We start from the raw sequence: 17,634 nt of genomic DNA, 5'->3' as shown, positions 1-17,634 counted from the left end.
CTCTTTTGAGTTTTACATGCATTATCCTTGCCTCTTCAAATGCTTTTGCTCCACTCCACACTTTTGTTCGCCAGCCAACTCGATGTGAAGCAAGGATTTCTATGTCTTTTGAATTCATTCCAAGTGACTTCATAGTAGTCCTTATACAGTCCTTAAACCTTTTTTTTTTTAGGTTTACGCCGATAGCGTTTCCCCTCTGCAAGCTCACCATAAAACAGCTGTTTCAGCATGCGTTCATCCGCCATTCGAACAATATGGCCACATCATCCCATTTCGTTCCTCAAAATCATAGCTTTAATTGAGGTGGTGTCTGCAGATGAAGGACATCTGAGTTTGGAGTAAAAGAACTCCATTTAAAGTTTAAAATGTGATGAAGGCATTTTTGGTGGAATTTTTCTAACAATTTAAAACACCTTTCACATCAAGTCCGTGTTTCACAAGAATATAACAGGGATGATAAGACAAATGATTTGTAAAGAGTTAGCTTTGTATTCTTATTTATATGTCACTGGCATCAAACGCGTGACTCCAAGCCACCAAATGCTTTTGATGCCCTTTGGATTCGCAGATGTATCTCTGTATCAAGATTGCCATCATCTTATACAGAGCTTCCAAGGTAGATGAAAATTTTAGGGGAGTTACAAACAGCACCACACGCAGGTTGATACACTACAAGTGCTTTTTTCAAGTTGATGGTAAAGCCAAAATCAACACAAGCTGAGTCAAATGCAGATACAAGACATTGCAGTCCTGTTCTAGAATGACTGACAAGATCGCAATCGTCAGCATACAAAAGTTCCTTAATGAGTGATGTAAAATCCTTCGTTTTGATTTTCAGTTTGGTCAGATTAAAGACATTCCCTGTTGTTCGATATTTTATGTAAATACTCTCCTCATAGTTTTTAAAAGCATGTGACAATACAAGAGCAAAGTATATTGCAAAGACGGTGGGTGCATCAAGTTCTCGTTGCTTTACTCCATTTTCCACGGCAAAAGATTCAGAGATCCTACCACCAAAGTTAACTCTAGCTTTCATATCTTGATGCAAAGCCCTGATCATGTTTACAAATTTTTCTGGGTAACGTATTTTCCTTAGAATTAGCCACAGAGAATTTCGATTAACGGTATCGAATGCTTTGCTATAATCAACAAAGCAATGGTATAGAGCAAGATTCTGTTCAATGCACTTTTCTTGTAATTGTCTGATAGTAAAGATACAATCAGCTGTGCCCCTGGAAGAACGAAAGCCACACTGAGACACAGACACTATATTTGGAACTATGAAGATATTTAAACGTTCTAGCAAAATGTGGGCAAGTACCTTTCCAACCACAGACAAAAGCGAAATCCCATGAAAATTACCACACAGATCCTTTGGCCCCGATTTATACAAGGAGACTAAAATGGCATCAATCCAGTCTTGAGATATGTATAAATATATATGTGTGTATGTGTTTGCGTGTGTGTGTATGTATGTGTGTGAAAAGGTTGAGTTCAATTTCATCCTTTACTTTGGAGGGTACCAAAGGGGCGATTTCTAACAAAGATTCCTCATATTTCGTTGGTAGCTTACTGGCGTAAGATTTTTGCGAATATCAAATTATTACATGTATATGGTGTGTGATGAGAATCTATAGAGAGGTAGCCCATGGAAACTCAACAAACTGTTAAAGATGGAGAAAATAAGATGTTAAAATTTAAAAAGGAATTTTAATATATGCATACGATCGTTTCGAACAGCAATATTAACATGTAAACAACATGGTAGAATAGTTAGAAATTAATTAAATTAAATTAATTACATATTACTGTTCTCCTCAGTGCAAAAAAGAATACATCAAAAAATTATCATTATTGTTACAGAAGTCTTGATGGAAGAAGTAGCAAATAACATATTCGGATATACATATTTTATCCTTATGAATGATCAAGAGCATACTAAAAATGTGTTGTTCAGTCTAGTTGTGAAAAGGCTAAAACATTCCCTCTATATAAAAATAAGTAGTTAAGTAATACACACTCCAAATAAAGCATTTATCAAGGAACTAAAATAGAGATGTCCAATGGGACAACATAGTTATATTTGAATTAGGATATGACTTGACAGTTATAAGTAATATAAGGTATTGTGTATATTTCAAAGAAGTTATTTTTAAGAAAAAAGAAATTTTTGTGTGAGAATGAAAAATAAAAACAAGTTAATATAGTTTTTATTAGGCTACTTGAATGCAAACGAAAAAATGGAGTTCTTAGAGAATAGCTCTATATAATGGGAAAATTGTTTTAGTGTAAAAAACTTATATTCATTTGTGGGAATTAAATATATGATAAAGAAATAAAAATAGAAGTATAGCTCTTAATATTACAGAATTAAGATAGTAAATACTTGCAGTGGCTAAAAATATTGAAGAAAAACACGTTCCAGGAAAATTAAAATGAAAGGTATTCGAAAGGCTAAGAAATTAAGAATGTGGGGGAAATACAGCTGAGACAAAGTCATAAGAATGTTTTTTTAAAAAGACATTATAATTATCGGTATTTTTAGGTTGACTATATTTTTGTATAAATTATTTAAAATTAAAATAAGAATTGAGAATCTAGTTTGACATAAGGGAAGTGGGAAATCTATATTAATATTATATAAATAATAATTGTCTAACTGATATAAGATAATAGTGAATTATGAATGTAAGAATTTTTTTTATCTATTCATATATAAAAAAAAGTCTTATAAATGAAAAAAACTTATATTGTATACTGATACATTAACAGAGAAAATATTATTATAAACAATAATATACATATACATATACATATATATCTATTTATATGTCTGTCTGTCTGTCTATATAGCGGTATATATATATATATATATACATCTGTTGAGCATACGTATATGTGCAATCATTTTATAAATAAAAATATAAAATATAAATCAGTGTTAATATATAGTTAATAAGCAGCAATATTAATAATAACAACAACAACAACAACAACAAAAATAATAATAATAATAATATTGTTGGCATCCTTTTTGTCTCGGGAGATAATGGAGTTACGCATAAAATAGTCTAGTCCGGCTTTTACATTTCATGTCCTGATACATTTCCTGCTGTGGCTGTGTAGTCCTATCCTGGACAAACACTCCCTCTGGCAGGTACCGCAAATGTATCGAAGACTGTTCCTGGCTGGTTGTAATGCCATAGTTTCTTGTTGCCGTCTTTTCTTGTTTTTCCTTTTCTCCTCTCTCTCTCTCTGTCACTCCTTTGTATTCCCTCTTTTACGGTGGTCGCCAATCTTCGCGGTTGCCGGCAACTGCCTCCCAACCGCTAATATTGATGTTGCAGGCCTTCATATCCCTTTTGCAAACATCCTTGTAACGTAAGAACGGTCTACCCACAGACCTAGTACCTCTAGCAAGCTCTCCGTAGAGTATGTCCTTGGGGATTCTGCCATCTTTCATACGGCTAACATGCCCAAGCCATCTCATACGTCTTTGTGTGAGGAGTGCAAACATGCTTGGTATTCCTGCTTGCTTGAGGACATCTTTGTTGGAGATATGATTCTGCCATTTGATGCGGAGGATTTTCCGGAGGCAGCGCAGGTGAAAGATGTTTAGGCGACGCTCTTGGCGTGTGTATAGCGTCCAAGTCTCACTTCCATACAGTAGAGTGCTAAGTACAGATGCCTGGTAGATCTTCATTTTCGTGGTCTTGGTCAGCTTATAAAATCAATTAGATGTAAAAGACAAGGAGATAAATAACAACGATATCTATAAGTGCATAGATTTTGTAGAGGCACCAATAATTATTATATATTTGTGAGCGTATATCAGCTGTAAGATGTAATTAAATATTAGGTAGGTTGGCAAGTAACCTTAAACAATAATAAAATTGGAATAGTTAAGAGAGGTACGTTTTAAAGTACATATTATACAAACGGAATAGATTACCAGAAAGAAAGAAAAAAGAAAGGAAAAATAAAGAAAAAATATATATGAGCAAATTGGACACCAAGAAGCATTATAAGTGTTTTCATATATCAGTTGTAAGAAGTAATTAAATATCAAATAGATTGGCAATTGGCAATTGGCAATTAAGATTAAATAATAATAATAATTGGAATAGACAGGAGAGGCGTGTATTTCAGTGCATATTATGCAAAAGAAGCAAATTACAGAAAAGGAAGGTATATATATATATATATATATATTGAGGGAAGCTCTAGAAATATATTGAGAGAAAGGGGAGTGTATGGAGATTTGGAAGAGATATTAGATTAATATAAGGTGGGTCATGTAGTTATAAGAGGGAATGGCTAAGTAATAAATATATATCCATATAGTATAAGATTAATTGATGTGCAGAGTATTATAAAATAATTATCTGATACCATAGAGAAGGTTAGTATATAGAGAGAGGTATTTTAACAAAAAACTTTATTAGAAAGAGAAGGAAAATGATAATAAGAGTTAAGGTAGGGGGGAATATTATTTGAGATTATTAAAAAGAAATTTTGACATATATCTACATGAAAAAAAAATTTCCTCTCTAGTATTAACAAGGAAACCATTCATTTTCATTATTTTATAACTCTCTTCTAAGCATAATTTACAGATTTTGCTATTATATCTATAAGATTGGGCTGAAGATAGTACTTTCCAAGAAATTGATTAATCTTTGTTGCTTCTTTTGAGCTGCCAAACTTTTTTGGATAGACCACTGCTATTCTCTTCTAGGGTCATTGAAGGATGATTTATGATTATTCATTATTAATTTTAAAGAATTCGTCGTACAGCCGATATATATATATTTAGAGAGTTTATGAGTAATAATTGTTGCTTGGGATACTACTTCTTTCATTTTATAGTTTCCATCTACTTCACAAGTATTTGGGTTTCTACAATTACAATTTAAATTATTAGTTGGTACTATGTTGTTATGTCTATATGTATTAAGGGTAATTGTGTTTTGGCTATTCTGATAATTGCAGTTATTAGTTATAGAATTTATGGAGTTACTAGGTACATTAGAAGAAGTTTTATTATAATAGAATTGGTTCAGTTTCTTATTGCTAAATGAAGAGATTATCCTAAATAGGTTTGGAGATTCTGAAAATCCAATTCTGATTTCTTCTTATTAAATATTTTTGCATATTTAGAGGTTTTTAAGATTTTTTTAATATTTCTAATGGATCTAATATATATGCATAAATATATATATATATATATATATAAATAAATATATATACACATAAAAGCATATACATAAATATATATAATTATATATATAAATATATATATATAAAGACATATATATTCGCAATTGTTTATAGACTGCGTTTGGCAACGGATGCAGAAATGGCTGTAAGATTTGTTATGTCATGCTTTGCATTAAAAAAATAAGCTATAAATGTGGTCCAATGGATGTGTTTGTTAATCTGAGGATTTCTCCATTTTCTGATTATTTGTATTTGTTTCCTGATAAACTCTTTTTTATCCTGTGTTACCTACACTCTATGAGCATAGTGTGCCTGCACACCAATGCCTGGGGATAACACGGGTAACAGACACCGTAGTACGTACGGATATTTTATCCCTTAGTCGGTATTAACCGCTAACTCTGTTTACACTATATATATATATATATCTATATATATATATATATTATATATATATATATCTAATATATATGGATATATATATTATATATAATTTCAACAATTGAGGGCAAAATTAATAATTATTAATCAATTTCACCAAGTGTTCAGTATGCAAAGGGACATTCAAGGCGAATTCAATTATTACATTATATAAAAGGGCTTAGTAAAATAAATTACTTTGCGCATACTGAACTCATTAGAAATAGCAGCTAAAAAACTTTTTAAGGCTATTTCTAATACTTAAAGAAAATCTCTTCATATATAGTGTTTGCATATTTAACTCACAAAAGTTTGGGGGTAATGACATCGAATTTGATTTTCGATGTCATTACCCCAAACTTTTGTGAGTTAAATTATGCAAACACTATATATGAGAGAGATTTCTTTAAGTATTAGAAATAGCCTTAAAAAAGTTTTTTAGCTGCTATTTCTAATGAGTCAGTATCGGCAAAGATTTATTTTACTAAGCCCTTTTATATAATATATTTATATATATATATATATATATATATATATATATATATATATATATATATATATGGATAGATAGATAGAGAATATATATATATATATGGATAGATAGATAGAGAATATATATATATATATATATGGATAGATAGATAGAGAGTATATATATATGGATAGATAGATAGAGAATATATATATATGGATAGATAGATAGAGAATATATATATATATATATATATATATATATATATATATATATATATATATATATAATATAATATATTATATGTATATATATATATGAATAATGTGTGTATGTGTGTGTTTGTGTGGTAAATGAAAGCCGGAAGATAGAATCTACGACAATTTATTATTAATCACGGCAATTGTTTCGACACATCTAGCATCGATCCCTCACGGGTGGGACACTTAACAACTGGTTCAGGAAAATCCGGTGGTGCATATGTGTCGCATTAGGTGTTAAATCGATACAACTCGTTCAAATAACAGTTCCGCAATGTAACTATTTATTTCGTAGAAAGAAAAGTAGCAAAACAAAGGGAATACATTCCATCTTTAAACTCCATCCTGTCAAAACCTCAAAAGTAAAATTCTCCAATTTTGAAAGTCTGCCCGGAAGACGGACGCGGATCAATCCGAGGGGAGACTTTTAAAATTGGAGAATTTTAATCTTAAATCCAAGTATCTATAATTATTCCGGATCAGTAAGTACCCAGAAACAGCTTTTGGACTCGTAAAACATTACCCATTTCACTCCTAATATCATTTATATTCTGTAAGTTGGACTATTTTATATCCATACACATGAAAATTTTCCTATTAAATATATTTAATATCCTGTGTAAATCGACTTCCCTTACTTACTTGTCATTACATTTACTCATCTACCGGCTAAAGTTCAAATCTCTTGAGAATTTTGAAGTATATTCTATACAGAGAGCACCTGTCTCTAACATACATACACACACACACACACACACGCACACATATACACATACACACACACATACACACACACACACTCATATATATATATATATATATATATCATATTTTGAAGATAAAATTTAAATACAAATAAATTTTAAAGAAGTGCAAAAGAAACTCAAAAGAGCTACATATGTTCGATTCTGGCCCCTTAAACTGCCTAATTCGAAGCATTTTGGTCAAATCCATTGCTGAGAATTGCTTTTCATTTTGAACTGTATGGGGCAGAATCTTTTCAGAGATTTCTTTGCCTTTATATTTATATAAAACGAAGGTTACATCTTCCTTGAAGAGATTCAAATCAAAAACTAAGGAAGTTTAAAGTTATATCTTGTATGTTGTGTGTATGTAGTTTCAAAGGTTATAATTCAAGTAAAAAATAAGTAAAAAATAAATATAAAATAAAAATAGATGTTAAAATATAAATATTAAAATAATGACATATCTGTAAGGGAAAATAATTATGTAATAAAAATAAATCTAAAAAATACAAATCTAATAAAATCAAATTTAATCGTTTATATATATGTTAGTATATACTCAAGTTTAAATTATCTAGCCGTTAAGAGAGATATCTATCAAGTTAATATATTTGCACGTAGACCTCTATACAATTAGGCATATATATATATATATATATATATATATATATATATATATATATATAGTTTAAACCTCTGTTAGGTTGTATATATTTGTAAATAATTCCAGATCTGTTCAAAAAGAGGTGAAAGAAGGGTATAAAGAGAATAAATTAAAATAAAGATAAAATAATAACCTATACTTTATATTATAATAGAAAATATTTAAAAAAAACATTAAAAACATTAAGAATTCATAACATTTAGATTACTTATTTATATACTGAGCAATTGCGCATTACCTTACAACTTGATATGTATTATGTGTATTACGTCATTGAGTCGTTTGCTTAAAGAAAAACGAACGAAATATTTTATAGTCCTGTCAGTTCGATCAAATATCTATTAGAAGTTTATTTAAAACCAAATTAATTTGTATAAATGTTAAAGGTTACTTAAAATAAATTTTATTTATTCTGTTATACAACTCAATATAATTAAATTAAATAAATTAATCTTATATATTTATATATTAAATGTTTGAAATACGATATTATGCTTATGCTAGAATTATGTACATTGAGGTAAAATATCTTTTATTTTTATTAACTGAAATAATAATAATAAATGAATGATTATATATATATATAATATATATATGCGTATACCGACCATTTGTCATATATATATATATATATGTATGTATGTATGTATGTATGTATGTATGTATGTATGTATGTATGTATGTATGTATGTATATATGTATGTATGTATGTATATATATATGTGTGTGTGTGTGTGTGTGTGTGGTGTGTGTGTGTGTATTATATTATATACTAGCATTATGACCCGTCGTTGCCGGGTCATAATAAGGTCTTTTCTAAAGGCATCTAATATCTCGCTATGAACCTTTAAGGAAACAGTCAACTCATTATCTCTACATGACCCATTACGTCAGATGTATTGACAGACAGGCAGTCAAGCAGACAGGCAGGCAGACAAACAAATAAATATAAAGATTGACATGCATAGAGACGTACACACATATAGACATACATAAGTACAGAGACAGACAGACATACGTACGTATATTCATACAGATATACATAAATACATACATGCATGCATACATACATACATACATACATACATACATACATACATACATACATACATACATACATACATACATACATACATCTAGACAGACAGACGTAAACTCTAAAAAGACCGCCTTAGCATTTTTCAGTCGACCAATTCTTGTGACCAATTCTTTATTGACGACTTACCAAATCAGACTGCGTTAATCCAAGCCACATTCTTGCCAATTGTTTATCATCGATTAGGTCAACCAATTTTAGATTTTCATTGAAACATATTCCAAAGTTTTTCACTCAAACATCATCACCACATCATTATCGTCACCATGAGTACATCATCATCGCCGTCATCGTCATGGTTATCACCACTTCATCATCAACACTTCATCATCGTCATCATCATCATCATCATCGTCATCATCATCGTCATCATTAGTGTTATTGTTGTTATTCTCAATATGTTTGTCACTTAACTGATTACTTATGATCTGCTATTTACAGTATATAACTTCAAATAAGGAGCTCCAGCGAGTATTTTAAGTTTACTTCTAAGACAGACAGACAGAAAGGCAGACAGAAAGAGAGACAGACAGATAGATAGATAGATAGATAGATAGATAGATAGATAGATAGATAGATAGATAGATAGATAGATAGATAGATAGATAGATAGATAGATAGATAGATGGACGGACGGACGGACGGATGGACAGACATACTGATAGATAGATAGATAGATAGATAGATAGATAGATAGATAGATAGATAGATAGATAGATAGATAGATAGATAGATAGATAAGTTTCTTTATTGGCCACACAGGGCTGCACACAGATGGGACAAGTTACAAGGTAGAGCTTTTCTTTTGGGGGAGAAAAAAAAGGTGGCGTAGGTTTTCGATCAAAAGGGATCGTAAAAGGGAAAAAAGAACAAAAAAAAGAAAAAAAGGAAAAAAAGGAAAAGAAAAAAAGAAAAAAGGGAAAAGGAACAAAAGAAATGAAAAAAGAAGAAAAAAGAGGAAAAAAGGGGAAGAGGAAAAAAACGATCAATAGGGATCGTGTATCACAGTGTCATGATGTATGGTGTAAAGGGGAAAGCAAGTAAGGTTTATCCGTGGGAAGAAAAGCCTACGAAAAAGACCACGGTAACCTTGGTCAATATTGTTATATGTTACCACATTTATTTGCAAGTGGGTAACCCTCTGTTTTCAATTTCTGGGTTCATAGGATTATGCTTAAGGTGGCTTCGTCATTCATACGTGCCATCCTTGCTACATTCACCCATCTTTTTTTAAAACGTTCGCTAGACAAAACTTGCCTCTCTACTCTCACTTTCCTTTTCAAGTGGTACTTGAAGAAGTTGATGAGAGGTTGACCAGAGAGGAAAGTGTTTGTCTCCAATCCTTTCAGACGCGTCCACTAGATACATTCTTTCGCCATAGCCACAAGGATGATGAAAATAGCTCTTCCTTCCCGTTTGAAGGAAGGAGGCGTGACAATATTGACGATAGACTCAGCTGATAAACCGACTCGTCCCACACGTGACAGCAGTTGTTCGACATAAGCCCACAGGTCGGAAATTGTTGGACACTGCACGAGTGCGTGCAGAACGGTTTCGTCGGTCTGACCGCATCTCGGGCAGGTCGGCCCCGTGTTTCTCGAGTTGTGTCTGTAGAGCTTATCCCGAACGGGTAGCGCTTCTCGGTAGCACTGCCAGACCAGGGATCTCTGGAAGTTGTCCATGGGCCCTGGCCCGAAAGTCGTCCCGAACAGGCGGGTCAGGTATTCCTCGTCGACGTCCAGGTTCGCCCCGAGCTCGTCGTCGTACCTCCCCTCCACTAATCCCCTATAGAATGCTTTGGTTGTGATGGAGTCACTCAAGGTTGACCCAGGACGGCAGAGTTGCTTGAGAGCAACGCGACACTCACGGTGCCATTCGCCCTTCCTCGGCCTCTTTTTTATCCACGACTGCAGTTCGGTCATGGAGACGAGCTGCGGGAAAGCGTGCCTCACAAACGGCGACCACACCTGTTCACCGTCGTCTACGAAGAGCCTGAGATTTCGCAGTCTCAGCGCGTGTATGCGCATCATCAATCACGGCATGCCCAGTCCTCCTTTTAACGGGTGTTGACAGCAAATGGATCGCCTGACCATCGGGACGCATCCTTTCCACAAGAAGCGAAAGAGAATGCGTTCTAGTTTGGTGATGGTAGGGTCGGGACAAGGCACGACGGTCAGGCGGTAGTAGATGATGGACGCGATGTACGTGTTCGCCACCTCCGCCACGCTCGTCCCGCATCCCAGTTCTCGCGAGATGCCCCTCAGAGTTGCCAGCTTCCGCAATAATGGCTCGAGAGTCAATACGTATAGAAGCGACGAGAGGGGGCATCCCTGACGGACCGAACGTGCGATGTCGAAAGTTCTCGATAGATGTCCATTTACCCGAATTACCGAACGGATGCCTGTGTACAAAGCGGCTATCCAGCCGCGGAAGACGGGACCGACGCCAGCCGCTCCGAGGACAGCCTCCAAGTATCGATGGTCTACCCTATCGAAAGCTTTCGATTGATCCAATTTGATCAGCGCCCCACCCATGTCAGGTTCGTTAACTACCCTGTCTATGATGTAAGCGCATCAGGTGGAGGTTGTCATGGATGGTCCGGCCCGACACGGCGCACGTTTGCGCCTTGTCGACCAGTTTCTCGATGACAAGCGCCAACCTCTTGGCCAAAATTTTCAAGTCTGCATTAAGCAGAGTGATGGACCTAAAGTTATCTATTACATTTCACTTGTTTAGATCTTTCTTCAGCAGTGTTACGGCTCCTCGGCTCACAAAACCAGGAATGCTCCCGTTTTGCTGCCAGTTGCAGTACACCGCTGCCAAGACGTCTCCAAACAAGTCTGGCATACAACTGTAAAGCTCGTAGGGTAGACCATCCAAACCCGGCGATTTGTCCCTCGAGCATTCTGCCATCGCGTCCTGCACTTCCGCCGCCGTGATGGCACCTTCGCAGCACCCTGCCTCTCTTGTCGAGAGTCGTGGTAGGCTGTGTAGGTAGGCACTGAAGACCACCCTACGTTCTTGCCCGCCACTCGTCCCGAACAGTCGGGCAAAATGCTGTTGAAATGCTTCACACATTTTACTTGGCTCGAGCAAATAGATAGATAGATAGATAGATAGATAGATAGATAGATAGATAGATAGATAGATAGATAGATAGATAGATAGATAGATAGATAGATAGATAGATAGATAGATAGATAGATAGATAGATATTCCCATGTCAAAAGCAAGAGTTTTATATTAACGCTCAAAGTGAAAATTCAAAGAGCATTATCACAAAGCCCTTCAAGGAGAATTATTCTGGTAGATTCTGTCAGAGGTAAGACATTTCACCCGTGTATTTCCGTTACAAAGACTATAAAGATGATGTTTCAAGTAGTACATCTATGCAGAACTGCCATCATTATTTAAAAGCAAAATGGCCACTAAACTTGTATCTATATTCGTTAGTTACACAGTGATGACCTGAACGCCTCTCATATACCTCACGGAGTTCTGCACGTTCTCTAACTACAAAATTTCACCAGAGTGCATAGTAGAACACATTTGTCCAAAGTGCTGTTTCGCTCCGTGGGATTAAAAGCAAACCACATGATTGCAAAGAAAATTTCCTTAACCACACAGCTTTTGTCGTATATTTTGCAACCAAATAAACTTTTTTCTTGTAATTTATTCAACATATAGTTTACGATAGAAGTTTTGACGATGAATTGTTCAGGCGTATTGTCTTTCAATGTTGAATAAGTCAAATTTGAACATCAATTTTTCAGTTGAACGAATTTTTATTTCTATCGTTTTCCAGAGGTGTTGCTTTTAGCTTATTCTACTTTTGTGACGTCAATCACAGCTGTTTTACTAACCACCTGTTTGTTACTCACTTCTCTCTCCCTTTCTTTCTTTCTTTCTTTCTTTCTTCCTTTCTTTCTTTCTTTCTACCCCTCTTTGTTTTTTCTCAGTATATAGGAATGTTTCTGTGAGATATATCTCCAATAAAACACTAAATTGTAAAACTTGAACCTGCATAAATATACTTTAGTAACACAACAATGAGCTGAACTCCTGCTTGGTTCCTAGTCACAACTGAGCCATCATAGTGTTTCTCTATGAAGCATCACCAATTGGCCTTCCTTGACGGACTAATAACAAATTGGGTATTCACGACATTCGTGTATCGCGAGTCCACTTTCACAAGACAATACTTGAATTTTGGCTCCCACCATCCAAACAACATGAAAAAAAGGAGCTGTCCCATGTCTACAACATCCAGGAAAAGAGTAACCTAGACATATAACAAGAGATGATCAGGATTAGAGAGACCACTCAGAAGAATAACAATCTGGCAAGCGTAATACCAACTTCAAAAGCAGGGTGAAATGGTCGAGAAAGTCAATCAGAAAATTGCCACTATATCTTTACCTTATATTTGAGGTGTTGTGTACATCTGCGGTTTATACATTATAAAACATACTCCAAAAACTTTTGTTTTTGAGGGTATTAAGCTCTCCTTAATAAAGCTACATTAAAAAGACTCGAGATCAAGATTTTTATATATCGCATCCTATGCAGTTATAGCTGTGCGTATAAAGTTGAGGCCAACCAACTCTAGGAATAAAACCAAAGGAACATTGTAAAGCCGTAACCCGTCAGAAGATGAGACGAATCAGGGATTACTGGTTATCTGTGAAGATAAAAGGGAAGTTTCCAAAGTAAAGTGAAGATAGTCGATGGGGAACAACAGTAGAAAATAAGATCGATGAAAGAATTAGCGGATATGCTAGACTTTGATAGTCTCTTCATTCGATATAAAGTATCACTCATGAATGGGGTCGATTTTTCTCTTTCCTCACTCTTTCTGTCTAACCGCCTGTCTGACATTCTCTCTCATGGAAGAACTGACTGCGGTCAGATATGAAGAGGGATGGAATCAGCCAAATCTGAAAATGCCCCAAGACACTACGGCATCCTTATGATTTCATCAAGGAGTTAAGGTCCCAGCACAATGCAAGTGTACTTAGTACTACATCATCCAGTGCGCCCCACTTTCTTTAAGACCTTAGAGTATAATTCGAAAGGGCTGGGACTATCGTTTATAGCAGTTTGAGTGACCATGTACAGGTTTCTTCGTTAGCTCAGAGGCATACCAAAGGTCTATTTAGTCAGAGCTTAACTACGGGTTAAAAAAACAAACGCTGGTCACTTTACAGTAGTGCCACTCTTTTACTCTTTTACTCTTTTACTTGTTTCAGTCATTTGACTGCGGCCATGCTGGAGCACCGCCTTTAGTCGAGCAAATCGACCCCGGGACTTATTCTTTGTAAGCCCAGTACTTATTCTATCGGTCTCTTTTGCCGAACCGCTAAGTGACGGGGACGTAAACACACCAGCATCGGTTGTCATGCAATGCTAGGGGGACAAACACAGACACACAAACACACACACACACATACATATATATATATATATATATATATATACATATATACGACAGGCTTCTTTCATTTTCCGTCTACCAAATCCACTCACAAGGCTTTGGTCGGCCCGGGGCTATAGCAGAAGACACTTGCCCAAGATGCCACGCAGTGGGACTGAAGCCGGAACCATGTGGCTGGTTAGGAAGCTACTTACCACACAGCCACGTTTGTAATGAAATAAATGTAACAAGACACGAGACTTCAACCTCCCTTTTGGTTGTCCATCAACTGGGTTGTACACACACACACACCTTTCTCTCTCTATCTATCTATCTATCTATCTATCTATCTATCTATCTATCTATCTCTACCTGTCTGTCTATCTATCTATTTGTCTAACTCTCTATTTATTTACCTTTCCTTTTTTCCTCTCTTTTTTCTTGCTCTGGCTATCGTTTTGTTAATCCATTTCGTTCTCCATACAACCATACACACACTCCTTCTTCATACTGTCTCTCTCCCTCTCCCTCTCTCTCTCTCTCTCTTTCTTTCTTTCTTTCCTTCTGTCTGTCTCTTTTTCTCTATCTATCGTTTATCTCGTCTCATCATCTTATCTATCCATTTGTTCTCGAATCGTCCAACTCTCTTTAAACACAAATGCACACCAACATGCGCACGCATACACACACACACACACATTCACATACATATATACACACACTCACATATACACACATATACACACACATACATACACATGCACACACAAAGACACACACACACACACACGCATCACAAGCTCAACACACATTGACATAAGTACGACCTGCTCGCTTTCTCTTATTCGACAAAACCATAATGGAGAGTATCCTTTTTCACTGAAATCATTATCTGAACACCGACCTAATATAAAACAATATATACATTAAACAATATATAAATTCGTGCTTAAGGTATCACAGATTTCCTTCCAACGCCAGATTTACCATGGTGCAGATGGTAAATCGTTGTAATTTTTATGAATGAAAAATAGACAGAAAAGTTGTATTTTTCCTGTTGTCCCGATTTGCATTTACATACTGTTTTTAATCTCTTTTATCTATTTTACTTGTTTCAGTCATTTAACTGCGGCCATGCTGGAGCACCGCCTTTAGTCGAGCAAATCGACCCCAGGACTTATTCTTTTTAAGCCTAGTACTTATTCTATCGGTCTCTTTTGCCGAACCGCTAAGTTACGGGGACGTAAACACACCAGCATCGGTTGTCAAGCGATGTTGGGGGGACAAACACAGACATACAAATACACACACACACACACACACACACATATATATATATATATATATATATGTGTGTGTGTATACATATATATACGACGGGCTTCTTTCAGTTTCCGTCTACCAAATCCACACTCAAGGCTTTGGTCGGCCCGAGGCTATAGCAGAAGACACTTACCCAAGGTGCCACGCAGTGGGAATGAACCCGGAACAATGTGGTTGGTAAGCAAGCTACTTATCACACAGCCACTCCTGCGCCTGTTAAATAAAATAAATTTTAAATAAGTGCAGTAAACAGATACGTTATTTTTCATATTTTTCCTGTCCTGCGTGCACTTTGTTATTACTCAGTCTGGCAGGCGTCCTCACGCATAAGCAAATAATTTGTTTATTGATTTCTATAAACAAGATCCTGTACTCTTGTTAGATTCATTGATCCGGCGGGGTAGGTTTCACCGTGAAGACACACAATAAAGGCGAAACACCTTGTTTGATTCTGCGTTATTTACGTTTGATTCTGCCAAAATGCATTAAGAATGAACAGATACATTATTGCTTGGAATTTTGCTGTCTTGCATACATTCTATGAATTATTTTTTAACAAAACATTAAATTTAATATAGTTGTGGCACCTGACTTTAGAGATGTCCTAGAAAGATTAATTTTAAAATTATTATTTAAAGACCTAACAACCAAAAGTCGAAGAAGAAGTCTTCTTGGGCTGCGATGTGGGAGTCTGTTGGCTTTAATTCGAGCTTGTATGAACAGAAAAGGCTTTGAATGTTAAACATAAAGCAAAGTTTTTACTTACAATGCCTTGGTATGTTAAATTTCCATTTTTCAAGCCGAAGAATTGTCCGGAACTCGCCATGGTCAACTGACGGCTTTTTTTTTTATCGGTTAAATCTTTGGAGACTCCTGTTAGTCTACAACTTCCCTTTTCACTATTGATGTTGTATGCTACGTCTAGAAAGTAAAATTAAAGAGTTTTAGAATCAGGTGACAAATAAAGCAGTTCATTTTACACAAGAATTTTTCTTCATTCTTGATATTTATTAATAAAGTCAGTTATTCAGATTCTTTTTAGATATTGATTCTCCTACTTTAACCATTGGTAAAGTCCTTCATACACTCATTTACCATACAGCTATAAGGCATGCAGAATGCTAATACAGTCGTTACATATCTAGCGTTAATTCATCACTTTTAGTCAAAGGTGGTGGTCGTGGTAATGAGTTTTTATGATGGTATGTGGTACAGAAACATTTGTGGGGCAGGTAACAATGGAAACGTTACCTGCTGTGTACCAAGTTGAGTACCAAGTTATTCAACTGTTTGGCGAAATTCAACTGTCTTCCTGCAATACCCACTCCAGAAATTGACTTTAGCACCGCGAGCCATTCTAATGTCTTTACGAATGTACAATATTAAAACTTATGCTAAGGAACTGCACGAACCATTAATGTAGAAAGTTGTATGTTTTGGTCGGGCAAAATACAGGATGTGACACTTGCTTTTTGACAAATACGAACGAAATGGCATTTTATACGATATACAGGTTTATACATGTGTGTGCGCGCGCATGCATTTGTGTATATATCCTCCCCCATACTACTCTTTCCTCTCTCTCTCTCTCTCGCTTCCCAGCCTTTCCCCGCTTCACCACCCCTTCACCAACTAACTGAACTTCCTCCACCCAACCTCCTCCCCACTTCATTATTTTGTTACCATTCCTCCTGATATTCCCCTCTCTGAAGTAGAGCGTTCTCTTCTTAGTGGAGGTTTCCATTTCATACCTCTCACTCCGTCCAATAACAAGTTTCAGGCCCGTGCTGATATCCAGCACTTCGTGCGCCGTGCCAGGCTGCATGCGCTATTCCATAACACTCCACATGTATCTGATGAAGAAGACTGCTTCACTGACCTGAGCCACCGACCATCCCACTGGACGCCAGCTCCCGGCCAGTATCAAGCAGTTGATCAATTTGCAAGCGTCTGTCGTTGTGGGCCGCTTTAATTTTCGTAGGTATCTCTGACATTTCAACATCTTCCCGGCCGCACTCTC

General features: G+C 35.6%; 1 protein-coding gene across 1 annotated transcript in view; it reads right to left on the bottom strand.

Moving 5' to 3' along the window:
- Window positions 1-17,634, bottom strand: part of LOC115216787 — a 77,388-nt gene that overhangs the window by 27,340 nt on the left and 32,414 nt on the right. Inside the window, exon 8 of the mRNA XM_029786358.2 lies at window positions 16,381-16,535. Coding sequence (XP_029642218.1) covers window positions 16,381-16,535 — 155 coding nt within the window. The remainder of the gene's footprint in view (window positions 1-16,380; window positions 16,536-17,634) is intronic.

The sequence above is a fragment of the Octopus sinensis genome, linkage group LG10 (assembly GCF_006345805.1).
Source record: "Octopus sinensis linkage group LG10, ASM634580v1, whole genome shotgun sequence".
NCBI lineage: Eukaryota > Metazoa > Mollusca > Cephalopoda > Octopoda > Octopodidae > Octopus > Octopus sinensis.
The sequence above is the reverse complement of the archived record's forward strand: the minus strand, read 5'-3'. Positions and strand labels throughout refer to the sequence as shown.